Here is a 21,111-nt window from a genome sequence, read left to right as displayed (position 1 = left end):
GTACCCCTACAGGAACAGGGTTGGAGAGCACTGATATAGAGAAAGACTATATTGTGCTTGTGTTCATTTGTGTTTCTTCTGATGATCATGAGCATGAATGTGTGATTGCAGATCGAGAGGCGCATGGAGCTGGTCCGTCTGGTGTCCCACAACGCACACAAGAGACTGGTCACCTGTCTACAAGGTCACATCGGAACGGAGGCAGAAAAGAGACACGTAAGGACAATCTCCTTCTCTACCTCCTTCTCTACCTCCTTCTCATCCAATATTATCACCCTCTCCTCTTCTATCTGTCCTTCTCTACCTCCTTCTCATCCAATATTATCACACCTCTCCTCTTCTATCTCTCCTTCTCTACCTCCTTCTCATCCAATATTACCACCCTCTCCTCTTCTATCTGTCCTTCTCTACCTCCTTCTCATCCAATATTATCACCCTCTCCTCTTCTATCTGTCCTTCTCTACCTCCTTCTCATCCAATATTATCACCCTCTCCTCTTCTATCTGTCCTTCTCTACCTCCTTCTCATCCAATATTATCACCCTCTCCTCTTCTATCTGTCCTTCTCTACCTCCTTCTCATCCAATATTATCACCCTCTCCTCTTCTATCTGTCCTTCTCTACCTCCTTCTCATCCAATATTATCACCCTCTCCTCTTCTATCTGTCCTTCTCTACCTCCTTCTCATCCAATATTATCACCCTCTCCTCTTCTATCTCTCCTTCTCTACCTCCTTCTCATCCAATATTATCACCCTCTCCTCTTCTATCTGTCCTTCTCACCTCTCTCATCTGTCAATTCTCTACCTCCTTCTCATCCAATATTATCACACCTCTCCTCTTCTATCTGTCCTTCTCTACCTCCTTCTCATCCAATATTATCACACCTCTCCTCTTCTATCTCTCCTTCTCTACCTCCTTCTCATCCAATATTACCACCCTCTCCTCTTCTATCTCTCCTTCTCTACCTCCTTCTCACCCAATATTACCACCCTCTCCTCTTCTATCTCTCCTTTTCTACCTCCTTCTCATCCAATATTATCACAACTCTCCTCTTCTACCTCTCCTTCTCACCCTCTCCTCTTCTATCTGTCCTTCTCTACCTCCCTTCTCATCCCTCTCACCTCTCCTTCTCACCCTCTATCTCCCTCTCTCTCTCTTCTCACTTCTCTTGTATCTCTCTCCTTCTCTACCCTCTCCTCTTCTCTCCTTCTCATCTCCTCTTCTATCTTCTCCTTCTTTACCTCTCCTCTTGTATCTCTCTCCCTCACCCTCTCCTCTTGTCTCTCCTTCTCACTCTCTCCTTCTCACCCTCTCCTCTTGTATCTCTCTTTCTCTGCCTCTCCTTCTCACCCTCTCGTCTTGTATCTCTCCTTCTCTACCTCTCCTTCTTTACCTCTCCTTCTCACCCTCTCCTCTTCTATCTTTCCTTCTTTACCTCTCCTCTTCTATCTGTCCCTCTCTACCTCTCCTTCTCACCCTCCCCTCTTCTCTCTCCTTCTCTACCTCTCCTTCTCACCCTCTCCTCTTGTATCTCTCCTTCTCTACCTCTCCTTCTCTACCTCTCCTTCTCACCCTCTCCTCTTCTATCTTTCCTTCTTTACCTCTCCTCTTGTATCTCTCTTTCTCACTCTCTCCTTCTCACCCTCTCCTCTTGTATCTCTCCTTCTCACTCTCTCCTTTTCACCCTCTCCTCTTGTATCTCTCTTTCTCACTCTCTCCTTCTCACCCTCTCCTCTTGTATCTCTCCTTCTCACTCTCTCCTTCTCACCCTCTCCTCTTGTATCTCTCCTTCTCACTCTCTCCTTTTCACCCTCTCCTCTTGTATCTCTCCTTCTCTACCTCTCCTTCTCACTCTCTCCTTCTCACCCTTTCCTCTTGTATCTCTCCTTTTCTACCTCTCCTTCTCAACCTCTCCTTTTGTATCTCTCCTTCTCTACCTCTCCTTCTCACCCTCTCCTCTTGTATCTCTCCTTCTCTACCTCTCCTTCTCACCCTCTCCTCTTCTATCTTTCCTTCTTTACCTCTCCTCTTGTATCTCTCTTTCTCACTCTCTCCTTCTCACCCTCTCCTCTTGTATCTCTCCTTCCTCACCCTCTCTCTTTTCTCCTCTCCTCTTCCTTCTCATCTCTCTTTATCTCCTTCTCTCCTCTCCTCTTGTATCTCTCTCTCACTCTTCCTTCTCACCCTCTCCTCTTGTATCTCTCCTTCTCACTCTCTCCTTCTCACCCTCTCCTCTTGTATCTCTCCTTCTCACTCTCTCCTTCTCACCCTCTCCTCTTGTATCTCTCCTTCTCACTCTCTCCTTTTCACCCTCTCCTCTTGTATCTCTCCTTCTCACTCTCTCCTTCTCTACCTCTCCTTCTCACCCTCTCCTCTTCTATCTTTCCTTCTTTACCTCTCCTCTTGTATCTCTCTCCTCTCTCTTCTCACCCTCTCCTCTTGTATCTCTCCTTCTCACCTCTCCTTTTCACCCTCTCTCATCCTTTTCACCCTCTCCTCTTGTATCTCTCCTTCTCACCTCTCTCCTCTCTCCTCTTGTATCTCTCCTTCTCTACCCTTCTCCCTCTCTCACTCTTGTATCTCTCCTCTCTACTCTCCTTCTTCTCACCCTCTTCTATCTCTCCTTCTCTACCTCTCTCCAATATTATCACCCTCTCCTCTTCTATCTCTCCTTCTCTACCTCCTTCTCATCCAATTTATCACCCTCTCCTCTCTCTCCTTCTCTACCTCCTTCCTTCTATCTCCTTCCTCTCTCTACCTCCTCTCTACCTCCTTCTCTTCCAATATTACCTCATCTCTCCTCTACCTCTTCTATCCTCTCCTTCTCTCCTTTCTACCTCTCTACCTCCTTCTCACCCTCTCCTCTTGTATCTCTCCTTCTCTACCTCTCCTCTCATCCTTCTCTCCTCTTCTTTCTTTACCTCTCTCTCTCCTTCTCTTCTCTTCCTTCTCCTTTTCACCCTCTCCTCTTGTATCTCTCCTTCTCTACCTCTCCTTCTCACCCTCTCCTCTTGTATCTCTCTCACCTCTCCTTTTCTCTTGTATCTCTCCTTCCTCTTGTATCTCTCCTTTCTCACTCTCTCCTTCACCCTCTCCTCTTGTATCTCTCCTTCTCTCCTTCTCACCTCTCCTTCTCACCCTCTCCTCCTCTCCTTCTCACTCTCTCCTTCTCTCTCCTCTTCTATCTTTCCTTCTTTACTCTCTCTCTTCTCCTTCTCACCTCTCCTTTCACCCTCTCTTGTCTCTTCTCACTCTCCTTCTCTCTCCTCTCTACTTCTATCTCTCTCCTCTCCTTCTCACCCTCTCCTCTCTCTCCTTCTCACTCTCTCCTTCTCATCCCTCTCCTCTTCTATCTCTCCTTCTCTACCTCTCCTCACCCTCTCCTCTTGTATCTCTCCTTCTCTACCTCTCTCTCTCTCCTTCTCACCCTTTCCTCTTGTATCTCTCCTTCTCTCCTTCTCTACCTCTCCTTCTCACCCTCACCCTCTCCCCTCTCCTCTTCTCCTTCTCACTCTCTCCTTTTCTCTCCCTCTCCTCTTGTATCTCACTCTCTCTCCTCTCCTCTCTCCTTCTCACTCTCCTCTCCTCTTGTATCTCTCCTTCTCACTCTCCTTCTCACCTTTCTCTTGTATCTCTCACCCTCTCCTCTTCTATCTCTCCTTCTCTACCTCCTCCTCTTGTATCTCTCCTTCTCTACCTCTCCTTCTCTCCTTCTCCTCTCTCTTCTCATCTCTCCATCTCTACTCTCTTCTCTACTCTCTCCTTTCTCACCCTCTCCTCTTCTCTGTCCTTCTCTACCTCCTTCTCATCCAATATTATCACCCTCTCCTCTTCTCTATCTCTCCTTCTCTACCTCCTTCTCATCCAATATTATCACCCTTTCCTCTTCTATCTCTCCTTCTCTACCTCCTCATCCAATATTATCACCCTCTCCTCTTCTATCTCTCCTTCTCTACCTCCTTCTCATCCAATATTATCACCATCTCCTCTTCTATCTGTCCTTCTCTACCTCCTTCTCTACCTCCATCTCTACCTCCTTCTCTTCCAATATTATCACCCTCTCCTCTTCTATCTGTCCTTCTCTACCTCCTTCTCATCCAATATTATCACCCTCTCCTCTTCTATCTCTCCTTTTCTACCTCCTTCTCATCCAATATTATCACAACTCTCCTCTTCTACCTCTCCTTCTCACCCTCTCCTCTTCTATCTGTCCTTCTCTACCTCTCCTTCTCACCCTCCCCTCTTCTCTCTCCTTCTCACTCTCTCCTTCTCACCCTCTCCTCTTGTATCTCTCCTTCTCTACCTCTCCTTCTCACCCTCTCCTCTTGTATCTCTCCTTCTCTACCTCTCCTTCTCTACCTCTCCTTCTCACCCTCTCCTCTTCTATCTTTCCTTCTTTACCTCTCCTCTTGTATCTCTCCTTCTCTACCTCTCCTTCTCACTCTCTCCTTCTCACCCTTTCCTCTTGTATCTCTCCTTTTCTACCTCTCCTTCTCAACCTCTCCTTTTGTATCTCTCCTTCTCTACCTCTCCTTCTCACCCTCTCCTCTTGTATCTCTCCTTCTCTACCTCTCCTTCTCTACCTCTCCTTCTCACCCTCTCCTCTTCTATCTGTCCTTCTCTACCTCCTTCTCATCCAATATTATCACCCTCTCCTCTTCTATCTCTCCTTCTCTACCTCCTTCTCATCCAATATTATCACCCTCTCCTCTTCTATCTCTCCTTCTCTACCTCCTTCTCATCCAATATTATCACCATCTCCTCTTCTATCTGTCCTTCTCTACCTCCTTCTCATCCAATATTATCACACCTCTCCTCTTCTCTCTCCTTCTCTACCTCCTTCTCATCCAATATTATCACACCTCTCCTCTTCTCTCTCCTTCTCTACCTCCTTCTCATCCAATATTATCACCCTCTCCTCTTCTATCTCTCCTTCTCTACCTCCTTCTCATCCAATATTATCACCCTCTCCTCTTCTATCTCTCCTTCTCTACCTCCTTCTCATCCAATATTATCACACCTCTCCTCTTCTCTCTCCTTCTCTACCTCCTTCTCATCCAATATTATCACACCTCTCCTCTTCTCTCTCCTTCTCTACCTCCTTCTCATCCAATATTATCACACCTCTCCACTTCTCTCTCTTCTCTACCTCCTTCTCATCCAATATTATCACCCTCTCCTCTTCTATCTCTTCTTCTCTACCTCCTTCTCATCCAATATTATCACACCTCTCCTCTTCTCTCTCCTTCTCTACCTCCTTCTCATCCAATATTATCACACCTCTCCTCTTCTCTCTCCTTCTCTACCTCCTTCTCATCCAATATTATCACACCTCTCCTCTTCTCTCTCCTTCTCTACCTCCTTCTCATCCAATATTATCACCCTCTCCTCTTCTATCTCTTCTTCTCTACCTCCTTCTCTACCTCCTTCTCTACCTCCTTCTCATCCAATATTATCACACCTCTCCTCTTCTATCTCTCCTCTTCTATCTCTCCTTCTCTACCTCCTTCTCATCCAATATTATCACACCTCTCCTCTTCTATCTCTCCTTCTCTACCTCCTTCTCATCCAATATTATCACCCTCTCCTCTTCTATCTCTCCTTCTCTACCTCCTTCTCATCCAATATTATCACACCTCTCCTCTTCTATCTCTCCTTCTCTACCTCCTTCTCATCCAATATTATCACACCTCTCCTCTTCTATCTCTCCTTCTCTACCTCCTTCTCATCCAATATTATCACCCTCTCCTCTTCTATCTCTCCTTCTCTACCTCCTTCTCACCCAATATTACCACCCTCTCCTCTTCTATCTCTCCTTCTCTACCTCCTTCTTATCCAATATTATCACCCTCTCCTCTTCTATCTGTCCTTCTCTACCTCCTTCTCATCCAATATTACTCACCCTCTCCTCTTCTATCTCTCCTTCTCTACCTCCTCCTTATCTATTACCTCTCCTCTTCTATCTGTCCTTCTCTTCCTCTCTTCTCATCCAATATTATCACCCTCTCCTCTTCTATCTCTCCTTCTCTACCTCCTTCTCATCCAATATTATCACACCTCTCCTCTTCTATCTCTCCTTCTCTACCTCCTTCTCATCCAATATTATCACCCTCTCCTCTTCTATCTCTCCTTCTCTACCTCCTTCTCACCCAATATTATCACCCTCTCCTCTTCTATCTCTCCTTCTCTACCTCCTTCTCACCCAATATTATCACCCTCTCCTCTTCTATCTGTCCTTCTCTACCTCCTTCTCATCCAATATTATCCCCTCTCCTCTTCTATCTCTCCTTCTCTACCTCTTCTCCAATATTCCACCCTCTCCTCTTCTATCTCTCCTTCTCTACCTCTCCTTTCACCCTCTCCTCTTCTATCTCTCCTTCTCTACCTCCTTCTCATCCCTCTATTATCACATCTCTCCTCTTCCACCTCTCCTTCTCACCCTCTCCTCTTCTATCTGTCCTTCTCTACCTCTCCTTCTCACCCTCCCCTCTTCTCTCTCCTTCTCACTCTCTCCTTCTCACCCTCTCCTCTTGTATCTCTCCTTCTCTACCTCCTTCTCATCCAATATTATCACACCTCTCCTCTTCTATCTCTCCTTCTCTACCTCCTTCTCATCCAATATTATCACCCTCTCCTCTTCTATCTCTCCTTCTCTACCTCCTTCTCACCCAATATTACCACCCTCTCCTCTTCTATCTCTCCTTCTCTACCTCTCCTTCTCACCCTCCCCGCTTCTCTCTCCTTCTCACTCTCTCCTTCTCACCCTCTCCTCTTCTATCTGTCCTTCTCTACCTCTCCTTCTCACCCTCTCCTCTTGTATCTCTCCTTCTCACTCTCTCCTTCTCACCCTCTCCTCTTGTATCTCTCCTTCTCTACCTCTCCTTCTCACCCTCTCCTCTTGTATCTCTCCTTCTCTACCTCTCCTTCTCACCCTCTCCTCTTGTATCTCTCCTTCTCTACCTCTCCTTCTCACCCTCTCCTCTTGTATCTCTCCTTCTCTACCTCTCCTTCTCACCCTCTCCTCTTATATCTCTCCTTCTCTACCTCTCCTTCTCCCCTCCCCTCTTTTCTCTCCTTCTCTACTCTCCTTCTCACCCTCTCCTCTTGTATCTCTCCTTCTCTACCTCTCCTTCTCACCCTCTCCTCTTGTATCTCTCCTTCTCTACCTCTCCTCTCTCACCTCTCCTTCTCTACCTCTCCTTCTCACCCTCTCCTCTTCTATCTTTCCTTCTTTCCCTCTCCTCTTGTATCTCTCCTTCTCTACCTCTCCTTCTCACCCTCTCCTCTTGTATCTCTCCTTCTCACCCTCTCCTCTTCTATCTTTCCTTCTTTACCTCTCCTCTTGTATCTCTCCTTCTCAGGGAGAAGTGTTGTGAACAGCTCTTACCTCAAACTCAGACATCCACATTAACCACATACTAATGTCAATGAAAGATGTGCAATTACTGTCATTTTGAGTTATTTCATGGTAGGGTTTGAGCGCTAGAGAAGTTCCCCAAGTTAGCCGTCATCTCAATGTTCTCTCTCCTCTGCAATCACTGCACAGCATGTCTCAGTAAATAGAGGATAGACTCAGTGGACAGACATGTGGAGTAGGCCTCTCCAAACCCTCCACTATCTTTCCAATCCTCTGTTAGCCAGACCCGCCCCAGTGATGCAACATTACTAATATGACTGGCATTACTGTCATTACTTTCACTGCATAATTGTCTCCTTATCTCGTGTTCGATACATGGACCTTTATAATTCCGAATAGACTTGCCCAGAACTGGCTGTGAGTTTGTGTTTCGAGGGGTGGACACTTCGCTAGTCTCATTAGTGTATTTTCTAACACGTCTCCCCCCAGAACTTAGAGCATCTGACGCATAATACAACATTTTAGTTCTGGGTGTCCGAGATGAAAGATGATACAGTAACATGTCTTGTGTTGAGCAATATAACTACAAATCCCATGATGCCTTGTATTTCCTGCCACAGAAAAAGCTCCCTCTGACAGCGCTGTCCCAGGCCATGCAGGATGGAGGAAGCCAGCTGGGGGAGGAGTCACTGATTGGGTGAGTGTGGAGCAATGACAGCAGACATGTATGGGGCCGGTTTCCCAGGTACAATGGAGATTCTCAATGCTTCTTAGTCCAAGAACAGGCTACATCTGTGTTTGGCAAACCAGACAATGATATCTATGGTTTGAACATGGTTTCTACATGTTCAACATGCAGATTCAGAAAGATTCAGTTAGGGAAGTTAGTCCATAAGCACAGAACATGATGAGATCCCAGGACTAAACTAGTGAGAGTTAGTTATACAGGGATGGATATGGTTGTTTAAAGGCCCCAAATGTGTTTGTGGTATTCCTACAATACCTATTACTCAGAGCTTCACGGTGATAACGGTCTCTCTCTCTCCTCTTTCTCTCTGTTTATCTGTGTATATGTGTCTTTACGTGTGTGTGTGTGTGTGTGTGTGTGTGTGTGTGTGTGTGTGTGTGTGTGTGTGTGTGTGTGTGTGTGTGGCAGTAAGATGATGGATGTGTGTGGGGAGGCAGAGAGCAGACTAGCGTCTGAGCTGATGCAACACGAGGTCCAGCTAGAGAGAGACATCCTGGAACCTCTCAACCAGCTAGCAGAGGTGACCACCAACACTCTCCATATCTTACCCTGGCATTGATAACACTGAGCATGCCAATGGTCATACTAATGATAATGACACCATTTATGATCTCTCCTATACCTACCCAGGTGGACATTCCCAACATCCTGAGACAGAGGAAACAGCTGGCTAAGCTAGTCCTAGACTATGACTCAGCCAGAGCCAGGTACTGTACTACAACCCCAGAGCCAGTTACTGGACTAGAACCCCAGAGCCAGGTACTGTATTAGAACCCCCAGAGCCAGATACTGGACTAGAACATCAGAGCCAGTTACTGGACTAGAACCCCAGAGCCAGCTACTGGACTAGAACCCCAGAGCCAGAGCCAGGTACTGTATTACAACCCCAGAGCCAGGTACTGTATTACAACCCCAGAGCCAGGTACTGAGAACCCCAGAGCCAGCTACTGTACTAGAACCCCAGAGCCAGGTACTGGACTAGAACCCCAGAGCCAGCTACTGGACTAGAACCCCAGAGCCAGCTACTGGACTAGAACCCCAGAGCCAGCTACTGGACTAGAACCCCAGAGCCAGCTACTGGACTAGAACCCCAGAGCCAGCTACTGGACTAGAACCCCACCAGCTAGAACCCCCAGAGCCAGCTACTGGACTAGAACCCCAGAGCCCCAGAGCCAGCTACTGGACTAGAACCCCAGAGCCAGCTACTGGACTAGAACCCCAGAGCCAGCTACTGGACTAGAACCCCAGAGCCAGCTACTGGACTAGAACCCCAGAGCCAGCTACTGGACTAGAACCCCAGAGCCAGCTACTGGACTAGAACCCCAGAGCCAGCTACTGGACTAGAACCCCAGAGCCAGCTACTGGACTAGAACCCCAGGGCCAGCTACTGGACTAGAACCCCAGGGCCAGCTACTGGACTAGAACCCCAGGGCCAGCTACTGGACTAGAACCCCAGGGCCAGCTACTGGAACCCCAGAGCCAGCTACTGAACCCCAGAGCCAGCTACTGGACTAGAACCCCAGAGCCAGCTACTGGACTAGAACCCCAGAGCTAGCTACTGGACTAGAACCCCAGAGCCAGCTACTGGACTAGAACCCCAGAGCCAGCTACTGGACTAGAACCCCAGAGCCAGCTACTGGACTAGAACCCCAGAGCCAGCTACTGGACTAGAACCCCAGGCCAGCTACTGGACTAGAACCCCAGGCCAGCTACTGGACTAGAACCCCAGGGCCAGCTACTGGACTAGAACCCCGGGCCAGCTACTGGACTAGAACCCCAGGGCCAGCTACTGGACTAGAACCCCAGGGCCAGCTACTGGACTAGAACCCCAGGGCCAGCTACTGGACTAGAACCCCAGGGCCAGCTACTGGACTAGAACCCCAGGGCCAGCTACTGGAACCCCGGGCCAGCTACTAGAACCCCCAGGGCCAGCTACTGGACTAGAACCCCAGGGCCAGCTACTGTACTAGAACCCCAGGGCCAGCTACTGGACTAGAACCCCAGGGCCAGCTACTGGACTAGAACCCCCAGGGCCAGCTACTGGACTAGAACCCCCCCAGGGCCAGCTACTGTACTAGAACCCCCAGGGCCAGCTACTGAACCCCAGGCCAGCTAGAACCCCCAGGGCCAGCTACTGGACTAGAACCCCCGGGCCAGCTACTGGACTAGAACCCCAGGGCCAGCTACTGGACTAGAACCCCAAAAATAAAGCTATGCCAAATACATGTTTTTATTTTGCAGAAGTTGTATGTGCATTTCTCAAGTAAAGATCTATGTTCACACATAGATGAGACAAAGTTCCACATCTCCATTATATATTTTTTTGTTCCAGGTGGTTGCAGGCAAGCAAGTCTATTCACTTTTCCACCAACTACCAGGCCACGGCTGCCAAGGTTGAGACTCTCAAAGACGAGATGGACGAGGCCCTGAACAAAGTGGAGATGTGTAAGGTACTGTAGGTAGTATTCATAAGTCTAGTTAGAATTTTTCAATGAAAAGGAACTGGTCACTCGCTAGCAACATGCATACTGTAGTAACAAGACTCTGGAGAAACGCTGTTGTTTTATAGATTGATTTGGGATAAAAACAGAACAGCTGTTTTTTACAGATTGATTCACCATCAAGTGTCTCCACTGAAATCATGTCAACATGTATTTACTTTCATAGTGTATTGAACTGATGTCATTTATCATTTAAGGGAGATCTATTGGCACCAAATGTGCACATACAGTAGAGGATGTAATGGGAGGGCAAAGTGGTACACATACAGCAGAGGATGTAATGGGAGGGCAAAGTGGTACACATACAGTAGAGGATGTAATGGGAGGGCAAAGTGGTACACATACAGGATGTAATGGGAGGGCAGAGGATGTAATGGGAGGGCAAAGTGGTACACATACAGTAGAGGATGTAATGGGAGGAAAGTGTAATGGGGATGTAATGGGAGGGCAAAGTGGTACACATACAGTAGAGGATGTAATGGGAGGGCAAAGTGGTACACATACAGTAGAGGATGTAATGGGAGGGCAAAGTGGTACACATACAGCAGAGGATGTAATGGGAGGGCAAAGTGGTACACATACAGTAGAGGATGTAATGGGAGGGCAAAGTGGTACACATACAGTAGAGGATGTAATGGGAGGGCAAAGTGGTACACATACAGTAGAGGATGTAATGGGAGGGCAAAGTGGTACACATACAGTAGAGGATGTAATGGGAGGGCAAAGTGGTACACATACAGCAGAGGATGTAATGGGAGGGCAAAGTGGTACACATACAGCAGAGGATGTAATGGGAGGGCAAAGTGGTACACATACAGTAGAGGATGTAATGGGAGGGCAAAGTGGTACACATACAGTAGAGGATGTAATGGGAGGGCAAAGTGGTACACATACAGCAGAGGATGTAATGGGAGGGCAAAGTGGTACACATACAGTAGAGGATGTAATGGGAGGGCAAAGTGGTACACATACAGTAGAGGATGTAATGGGAGGGCAAAGTGGTACACATACAGTATGAGGATGTAATGGGAGGGCACATACAGCAGAGGATGTAATGGGAGGGCAAAGTGGTACACATACAGCAGAGGATGTAATGGGAGGGCAAAGTGGTACACATACAGCAGAGGATGTAATGGGAGGGCAAAGTGGTACACATACAGTAGAGGATGTAATGGGAGGGCAAAGTGGTACACATACAGTAGAGGATGTAATGGGAGGGCAAGGATGTGGTACAAAGTGGTACACATACAGTAGAGGATGTAATGGGAGGGCAAAGTGGTACACATACAGTAGAGGATGTAATGGGTGGGCAAAGTGGTACACATACAGTAGAGGATGTAATGGGAGGGCAAAGTGGTACACATACAGTAGAGGATGTAATGGGGCAGGGCAAAGTGGTACACATACAGTAGAGGATGTAATGGGAGGGCAAAGTGGTACACATACAGTAGAGGATGTAATGGGAGGGCAAAGTGGTACACATACAGCAGAGGATGTAATGGGAGGGCAAAGTGGTACACATACAGTAGAGGATGTAATGGGAGGGCAAAGTGGTACACATACAGCAGAGGATGTAATGGGAGGGCAAAGTGGTACACATACAGCAGAGGATGTAATGGGAGGGCAAAGTGGTACACATACAGTAGAGGATGTAATGGGAGGGCAAAGTGGTACACATACAGTAGAGGATGTAATGGGAGGGCAAAGTGGTACACATACAGTAGAGGATGTAATGGGAGGGCAAAGTGGTACACATACAGTAGAGGATGTAATGGGAGGGCAAAGTGGTACACATACAGCAGAGGATGTAATGGGAGGGCAAAGTGGTACACATACAGTAGAGGATGTAATGGGAGGGCAAAGTGGTACACATACAGTAGAGGATGTAATGGGAGGGCAAAGTGGTACACATACAGTAGAGGATGTAATGGGAGGGCAAAGTGGTACACATACAGTAGAGGATGTAATGGGAGGGCAAAGTGGTACACATACAGCAGAGGATGTAATGGGAGGGCAAAGTGGTACACATACAGCAGAGGATGTAATGGGAGGGCAAAGTGGTACACATACAGCAGAGGATGTAATGGGTGGGCAAAGTGGTACACATACAGCAGAGGATGTAATGGGAGGGCAAAGTGGTACACATACAGTAGAGGATGTAATGGGAGGGCAAAGTGGTACACATACAGTAGAGGATGTAATGGGAGGGCAAAGTGGTACACATACAGCAGAGGATGTAATGGGAGGGCAAAGTGGTACACATACAGTAGAGGATGTAATGGGAGGGCAAAGTGGTACACATACAGCAGAGGATGTAATGGGAGGGCAAAGTGGTACACATACAGTAGAGGATGTAATGGGGGCAGGGCAAAGTGGTACACATACAGTAGAGGATGTAATGGGAGGGCAAAGTGGTACACATACAGTAGAGGATGTAATGGGAGGGCAAAGTGGTACACATACAGTAGAGGATGTAATGGGTGGGCAAAGTGGTACACATACAGCAGAGGATGTAATGGGAGGGCAAAGTGGTACACATACAGTAGAGGATGTGTAATGGAGGGGGAGGGCAAAGTGGTACACATACAGTAGAGGATGTAATGGGAGGGCAAAGTGGTACACATACAGTAGAGGATGTAATGGGAGGGCAAAGTGGTACACATACAGCAGAGGATGTAATGGGAGGGCAAAGTGGTACACATACAGTAGAGGATGTAATGGGAGGGCAAAGTGGTACACATACAGTAGAGGATGTAATGGGTGGGCAAAGTGGTACACATACAGCAGAGGATGTAATGGGAGGGCAAAGTGGTACACATACAGCAGAGGATGTAATGGGAGGGCAAAGTGGTACACATACAGCAGAGGATGTAATGGGTGGGCAAAGTGGTACACATACAGCAGAGGATGTAATGGGAGGGCAAAGTGGTACACATACAGCAGAGGATGTAATGGGAGGGCAAAGTGGTACAATACAGTGGTATGTACAAAGTACAGTAGAGGATGTAATGGGAGGGCAAAGTGGTACACATACAGCAGAGGATGTAATGGGAGGGCAAAGTGGTACACATACAGTAGAGGATGTAATGGGAGGGCAAAGTGGTACACATACAGTAGAGGATGTAATGGGAGGGCAAAGTGGTACACATACAGCAGAGGATGTAATGGGAGGGCAAAGTGGTACACATACAGTAGAGGATGTAATGGGAGGGCAAAGTGGTACACATACAGTGTAGGGAGGATGTAATGGGTAATGGGGCAAAGTGGTACACATACAGTAGAGGATGTAATGGGAGGGCAAAGTGGTACACATACAGTAGAGGATGTAATGGGAGGGCAAAGTGGTACACATACAGTAGAGGATGTAATGGGAGGGCAAAGTGGTACACATACAGTAGAGGATGTAATGGGAGGGCAAAGTGGTACACATACAGTAGAGGATGTAATGGGAGGGCAAAGTGGTACACATACAGTAGAGGATGTAATGGGAGGGCAAAGTGGTACACATACAGTAGAGGATGTAATGGGAGGGCAAAGTGGTACACATACAGTAGAGGATGTAATGGGAGGGCAAAGTGGTACACATACAGTAGAGGATGTAATGGGAGGGCAAAGTGGTACACATACAGTAGAGGATGTAATGGGAGGGCAAAGTGGTACACATACAGTGTAGAGGATGTAATGGGATGGGCAAAGTGGTACACATACAGTAGAGGATGTAATGGGAGGGCAAAGTGGTACACATACAGCAGAGGATGTAATGGGAGGGCAAAGTGGTACACATACAGTAGAGGATGTAATGGGAGGGCAAAGTGGTACACATACAGTAGAGGATGTAATGGGAGGGCAAAGTGGTACACATACAGTAGAGGATGTAATGGGAGGGCAAAGTGGTACACATACAGTAGAGGATGTAATGGGAGGGCAATACAGTGGGGAGGGCACATACAGCAGAGGATGTAATGGGAGGGCAAAGTGGTACACATACAGTAGAGGATGTAATGGGTGGGCAAAGTGGTACACATACAGTAGAGGATGTAATGGGTGGGCAAAGTGGTACACATACAGCAGAGGATGTAATGGGAGGGCAAAGTGGTACACATACAGTAGAGGATGTAATGGGAGGGCAAAGTGGTACACATACAGTAGAGGATGTAATGGGAGGGCAAAGTGGTACACATACAGCAGAGGATGTAATGGGAGGGCAAAGTGGTACACATACAGCAGAGGATGTAATGGGAGGGCAAAGTGGTAGAAGTAGGTTTCCAGGGAATTTTGCAGGTTTCCAGCACTATGAAAAAACTCAGTATAAAGGAAAGTCTAGGGAAAATACAGGGCAGCATGAGAGCACACACTCCTGATATTCCCAGTATTCCTAGATGACCTTGGGACATTGGGAATACCTTCCTGCTCTAATGACTGGAGGTAAAGTTGAAAAGATGGCGGCATATTCCAGCTAAGGCTTCTTAATCATGACAGGATCATATCTGATGACCTGGCTGAACAGAGGGTTATTGTGACGGGGTATGAACAGAGGGTTATTGTGACAGGGGGTTATTGTGACAGGGGTATGAACAGGGGGTTATTGTGACAGGGGGTATGAACAGGGGGTTATTGTGAGGGCATGAACAGGGGGTATGAACAGGGGGGGTTATTGTGACGGGGGTATGAACAGGGGGTTATTGTGACAGGGGGGAACAGGGGTTTATTGTGACAGGGTATGAACAGGGGGTATTGTGACAGGGGTATGAACAGGGGGTTATTGTGACGGGGTATGAACAGGGGGTTATTGGACGGGGTATGAACAGGGGGTTATTGTGACGGGTGAACAGGGGTTATTGTGACAGGGGTATGAACAGGGGGTTATTGTGACAGGGGTATGAACAGGGGTTATTGTGACGGGGTATGAACAGGGGTTATTGTGACAGGGGTATGAACAGGGGGTTATTGTGACAGGGGTATGAACAGGGGTTATTGTGACGGGGGTATGAACAGAAGGTTATTGTGACGGGGTATGAACAGAAGGTTATTGTGACGGGGTATGAACAGAAGGTTATTGTGGGGGGTATGAACACAACAGGGGGTTATTGTGACGGGGTATGAACAGAGGTTATTGTGACGGGGTATGAACAGGGGTTATTGTGACGGGTATGAACAGAGGGTTATTGTGACGGGGTATGAACAGGGGTTATTGTGACGGGGTATGAACAGAAGGGTTATTGTGACAGGGGTATGAACAGAAGGTTTATTGTGACAGGGGGTATGAACAGAAGGTTATTGTGACGGGGTATGAACAGAAGGTTATTGTGACAGGTATGAACAGAAGGTTATTGTGACAGGAACAGAAGGTTATGAACAGGTATGAACAGTTATTGTGACAGGGGTATGAACAGAAGGTTATTGTGACAGGGGTATGAACAGAAGGTTATTGTGACAGGGTATGAACAGAAGGTTATTGTGACAGGGATGAACAGAAGGTTATTGTGACAGGGTATGAACAGAAGGTTATTGTGACAGGGGTATGAACAGAAGGTTATTGTGACAGGGGTATGAACAGAAGGTTATTGTGACAGGGTATGAACAGAAGGTTATTGTGACATTGGGTATGAACAGAAGGTTATTGTGACGGGTATGAACAGGGGGTTATTGTGACAGGGGTATGAACAGAAGGTTATTGTGACAGGGGTATGAACAGAAGGTTATTGTGACAGGGGTATGAACAGAAGGTTATTGTGACAGGGGTATGAACAGAAGGTTATTGTGACAGGGGTATGAACAGAAGGTTATTGTGACGGGTTTGAACAGAAGGTTATTGTGACATGTATGAACAGAACCTGACATACATGTTATTAGGGCTATGTTATTAAAGGGCTGTGACTATTCTGTCAGTTACCTATACATGCTATTCACATTGTCAGGTTCAATGTTCTGGTTCAATGATCCAGAGGGATATCAAAGAAAGGCTAGATTTATTAACCACAATGTGTGTTGCAGCTTCAAGACAAGATACAACGTCACAAGCACATATATCTATAACCTCCGTCTAGGCCCCCTTTCCCAAACAGACTCCCCCCTTCTGTGTCTAAGATGAACAATCAATCTCTGTGGTGTAGACCCAATCAGAAGTGGGTCTACACCACATTTGGAGGGACAAGATGCTGATGTTCACGTCTTCCTTCCTCAGGACCAGCTGTCTGCTGACATGTATAACTTCTCCTCCAAGGAGGGCGACTACGCCCGATACTATGTTATTGTGAGTATCCTTCATCCTGACTATATCATAACATCATCATTTCCTTCAGATCACATTTTACCCACATTAGCTCATCATTTGAAATGTTAATTTACAGTAGTGTAGTATTGGATTGAATAACTTTCTTGACCCCCAGGGAATTTAAGGTGTGGCATTTGGAATAAATTGAATGCGATACAATATAAATGTGTGCGATGCCATGTGAATGTGTGTGATGCCATGTGAATGTGTGCGATGCCATGTGAATGTGTGTGATGCCATGTGAATGTGTGTGATGCCATGTGAATGTGTGTGATGCCATGTGAATGTGTGTGATGCCATGTGAATGTGTGTGATGCCATGTGAATGTGTGTGATGCCATGTGAATGTGTGTGATGCCATGTGAATGTGTGTGATGCCATGTGAATGTGTGTGTGATGCCATGTGAATGTGTGTGATGCCATGTGAATGAATGTGTGATGCCATGTGAATGTGTGTGATGCCATGTGAATGTGTGTGATGCCATGTGAATGTGTGTGATGCCATGTGAATGTGTGTGATGCCATGTGAATGTGTGTGATGCCATGTGAATGTGTGTGATGCCATGTGAATGTGTGATGCCATGTGAATGTGTGATGCCATGTGAATGTGTGATGCCATGTGAATGTGTGTGATGCCATGTGAATGTGTGAATGTGTGTGATGCCATGTGAATGTGTGTGATGCCATGTGAATGTGTGTGATGCCATGTGAATGTGTGTGTGAATGTGTGTGATGCCATGTGAATGTGTGATGCCATGTGAATGTGTGTGATGCCATGTGAATGTGTGTGATGTGAATGTGTGTGAATGTGAATGTGTGATGTCATGTGAATGTGTGTGATGCCATGTGAATGTGATGCCATGTGAATGTGTGTGATGCCATGTGAATGTGTGTGATGCCATGTGAATGTGTGTGATGCCATGTGAATGTGTGTGATGCCATGTGAATGTGTGTGATGCCATGTGAATGTGTGTGATGCCATGTGAATGCCATGTGTGTGTGATGTCATGTGAACGTGTGTGATGCCATGTGAATGTGTGATGCCATGTGAATGTGTGTGATGCCATGTGAATGTGTGTGATGTGAATGTGTGATGCCATGTGAATGTGTGTGATGCCATGTGAATGTGTGTGATGCCATGTGAATGTGTGATGATGTGAATGTGTGTGATGCCATGTGAATGTGTGATGCCATGTGAATGTGTGATGCCATGTGAATGTGTGATGCCATGTGAATGTGTGATGCCATGTGAATGTGTGTGATGCCATGTGAATGTGTGTGATGCCATGTGAATGTGTGATGCCATGTGAATGTGTGATGCCATGTGAATGTGTGATGCCATGTGAATGTGTGTGATGCCATGTGAATGTGTGTGATGCCATGTGAATGTGTGATGCCATGTGAATGTGATGCCATGTGAATGTGTGATGCCATGTGAATGTGTGTGATGCCATGTGAATGTGTGTGATGCCATGTGAATGTGTGATGCCATGTGAATGTGTGTGATGCCATGTGAATGTGTGTGATGTGAATGTGTGTGATGCCATGTGATGTGTGTGATGCCATGTGAATGTGTGATGCCATGTGAATGTGTGATGCCATGTGAATGTGTGTGATGCCATGTGAATGTGTGAATGTGTGATGCCATGTGAATGTGTGATGCCATGTGAATGTGTGATGATGCCATGTGAATGTGAATGTGTGTGATGCCATGTGAATGTGTGAATGTGTGATGCCATGTGAATGTGTGTGATGTGAATGTGTGATGCCATGTGAATGTGTGATGCCATGTGAATGTGTGATGCCATGTGTGTGTGATGCCATGTGAATGTGTGTGATGCCATGTGAATGTGTGTGATGCCATGTGAATGTGTGATGTCATGTGAACGTGTGTGATGCCATGTGAATGTGTGTGATGTCATGTGAATGTGTGATGTCATGTGAATGTGTGTGATGCCATGTGAATGTGTGATGTCATGTGAACGTGTGTGATGCCATGTGAATGTGTGATGCCATGTGTGTGTGTGATGCCATGTGAATGTGTGTGATGCCATGTGAATGTGTGTGATGCCATGTGAATGTGTGTGATGCCATGTGAATGTGTGATGCCATGTGAATGTGTGATGCCATGTGAATGTGTGATGCCATGTGAATGTGTGTGATGCCATGTGAATGTGTGATGCCATGTGATGTGTGTGATGCCATGTGTGTGTGATGCCATGTGAATGTGTGATGTCATGTGAATGTGTGATGTGTGAATGTGTGATGTCATGTGAATGTGTGATGCCATGTGAATGTGTGATGAATGTGTGATGCCATGTGAATGTGTGTGATGCCATGTGAATGTGTGATGCCATGTGAATGTGTGTGATGCCAATGTGTGTGATGCCATGTGAATGTGTGTGATGCCATGTGAATGTGTGTGATGCCATGTGAATGTGTGTGATGCCATGTGATGCCATGTGAATGTGTGATGCCATGTGAATGTGTGTGATGCCATGTGAATGTGTGATGCCATGTGAATGTGTGTGATGCCATGTGAATGTGTGTGATGCCATGATGCCATGTGAATGTGTGTGATGCCATGTGAATGTGTGTGATGCCATGTGAATGTGTGTGATGCCATGTGAATGTGTGTGATGCCATGTGAATGTGTGATGCCATGTGAATGTGTGTGATGCCATGTGAATGTGTGATGCCATGTGAATGTGTGTGATGCCATGTGAATGTGTGTGATGCCATGTGAATGTGTGTGATGCCATGTGAATGTGTGTGATGCCATGTGAATGTGTGATGCCATGTGAATGTGTGTGATGTGTGATGTGAATGTGTGTGATGTGAATGTGTGTGATGCCATGTGAATGTGTGTGATGCCATGTGAATGTGTGTGATGCCATGTGAATGTGTGTGATGCCATGTGAATGTGTGTGATGCCATGTGAATGTGTGTGATGCCATGTGAATGTGTGATGCCATGTGAATGTGTGATGCCATGTGAATGTGTGTGATGCCATGTGAATGTGTGTGATGCCATGTGAATGTGTGTGATGCCATGTGAATGTGTGTGATGCCATGTGAATGTGTGATGCCATGTGAATGTGTGTGATGCCATGTGAATGTGTGTGATGCCATGTGAATGTGTGTGATGCCATGTGAATGTGTGTGATGATGTGAATGTGTGATGCCATGTGATGTGCCATGTGAATGTGTGTGATGCCATGTGAATGTGTGTGATGCCATGTGAATGTGTGTGATGCCATGTGAATGTGTGTGATGCCATGTGAATGTGTGTGATGCCATGTGAATGTGTGATGTCATGTGAACGTGTGTGATGCCATGTGAATGTGTGTGATGTCATGTGAATGTGTGCCATGTGATGTCATGTGAATGTGTGTGATGCCATGTGAATGTGTGTGATGTCATGTGAATGTGTGTGATGCCATGTGAATGTGTGATGCCATGTGAATGTGTGATGCCATGTGAATGTGTGATGATGCCATGTGAATGTGTGTGATGCCATGTGAATGTGTGTGATGCCATGTGAATGTGATGCCATGTGAATGTGTGATGCCATGTGAATGTGTGTGATGCCATGTGAATGTGTGATGCCATGTGAATGTGTGTGATGCCATGTGAATGTGTGTGATGCCATGTGAATGTGTGTGATGTGAATGTGTGTGATGCCATGTGTGTGTGATGCCATGTGAATGTGTGATGCCATGTGAATGTGTGATGCCATGTGAATGTGTGATGCCATGTGAATGTGTGATGCCATGTGAATGTGTGATGCCATGTGAATGTGTGTGATGCCATGTGAATGTGTGTGATGCCATGTGAATGTGTGATGCCATGTGAATGTGTGTGAATGTGTGATGCCATGTGAATGTGTGATGCCATGTGAATGTGATGCCATGTGAATGTGTGATACCATGTGAATGTGTGTGATGTGAATGTGTGTGATGCCATGTGAATGTGTGATGCCATGTGAATGTGTGTGATGCCATGTGAATGTGTGTGAATGTGTGATGTGAATGTGTGCCATGTGAATGTGTGATGCCATGTGAATGTGTGTGATGCCATGTGAATGTGTGATGCCATGTGAATGTGTGATGCATGTGAATGTGTGTGATGCCATGTGAATGTGTGTGATGCCATGTGAATGTGTGTGATGCCATGTGAATGTGTGTGATGCCATGTGAATGTGTGATGCCATGTGAATGTGTGATGCCATG

The 21,111-nt window shown here is 46.6% G+C and overlaps 1 protein-coding gene across 4 annotated transcripts in view; it reads left to right on the top strand.

Moving 5' to 3' along the window:
- arhgap17b (Rho GTPase activating protein 17b) overlaps positions 1-21,111 on the top strand; it is a 100,278-nt gene that overhangs the window by 61,398 nt on the left and 17,769 nt on the right. For all 4 annotated transcript variants that reach the window (XM_042319210.1, XM_042319207.1, XM_042319208.1 and 1 more), the window contains exons 3-8: positions 112-216; positions 7,979-8,055; positions 8,515-8,626; positions 8,737-8,813; positions 10,439-10,556; positions 16,792-16,860. In XM_042319210.1, coding sequence (XP_042175144.1) covers positions 112-216; positions 7,979-8,055; positions 8,515-8,626; positions 8,737-8,813; positions 10,439-10,556; positions 16,792-16,860 — 558 coding nt within the window. The remainder of the gene's footprint in view (positions 1-111; positions 217-7,978; positions 8,056-8,514; positions 8,627-8,736; positions 8,814-10,438; positions 10,557-16,791; positions 16,861-21,111) is intronic.

The sequence above is a fragment of the Oncorhynchus tshawytscha genome, unplaced genomic scaffold (genome assembly GCF_018296145.1).
Source record: "Oncorhynchus tshawytscha isolate Ot180627B unplaced genomic scaffold, Otsh_v2.0 Un_scaffold_1341_pilon_pilon, whole genome shotgun sequence".
Lineage (NCBI taxonomy): Eukaryota > Metazoa > Chordata > Actinopteri > Salmoniformes > Salmonidae > Oncorhynchus > Oncorhynchus tshawytscha.
This window is presented reverse-complemented; position numbering and strand designations above follow the sequence as displayed.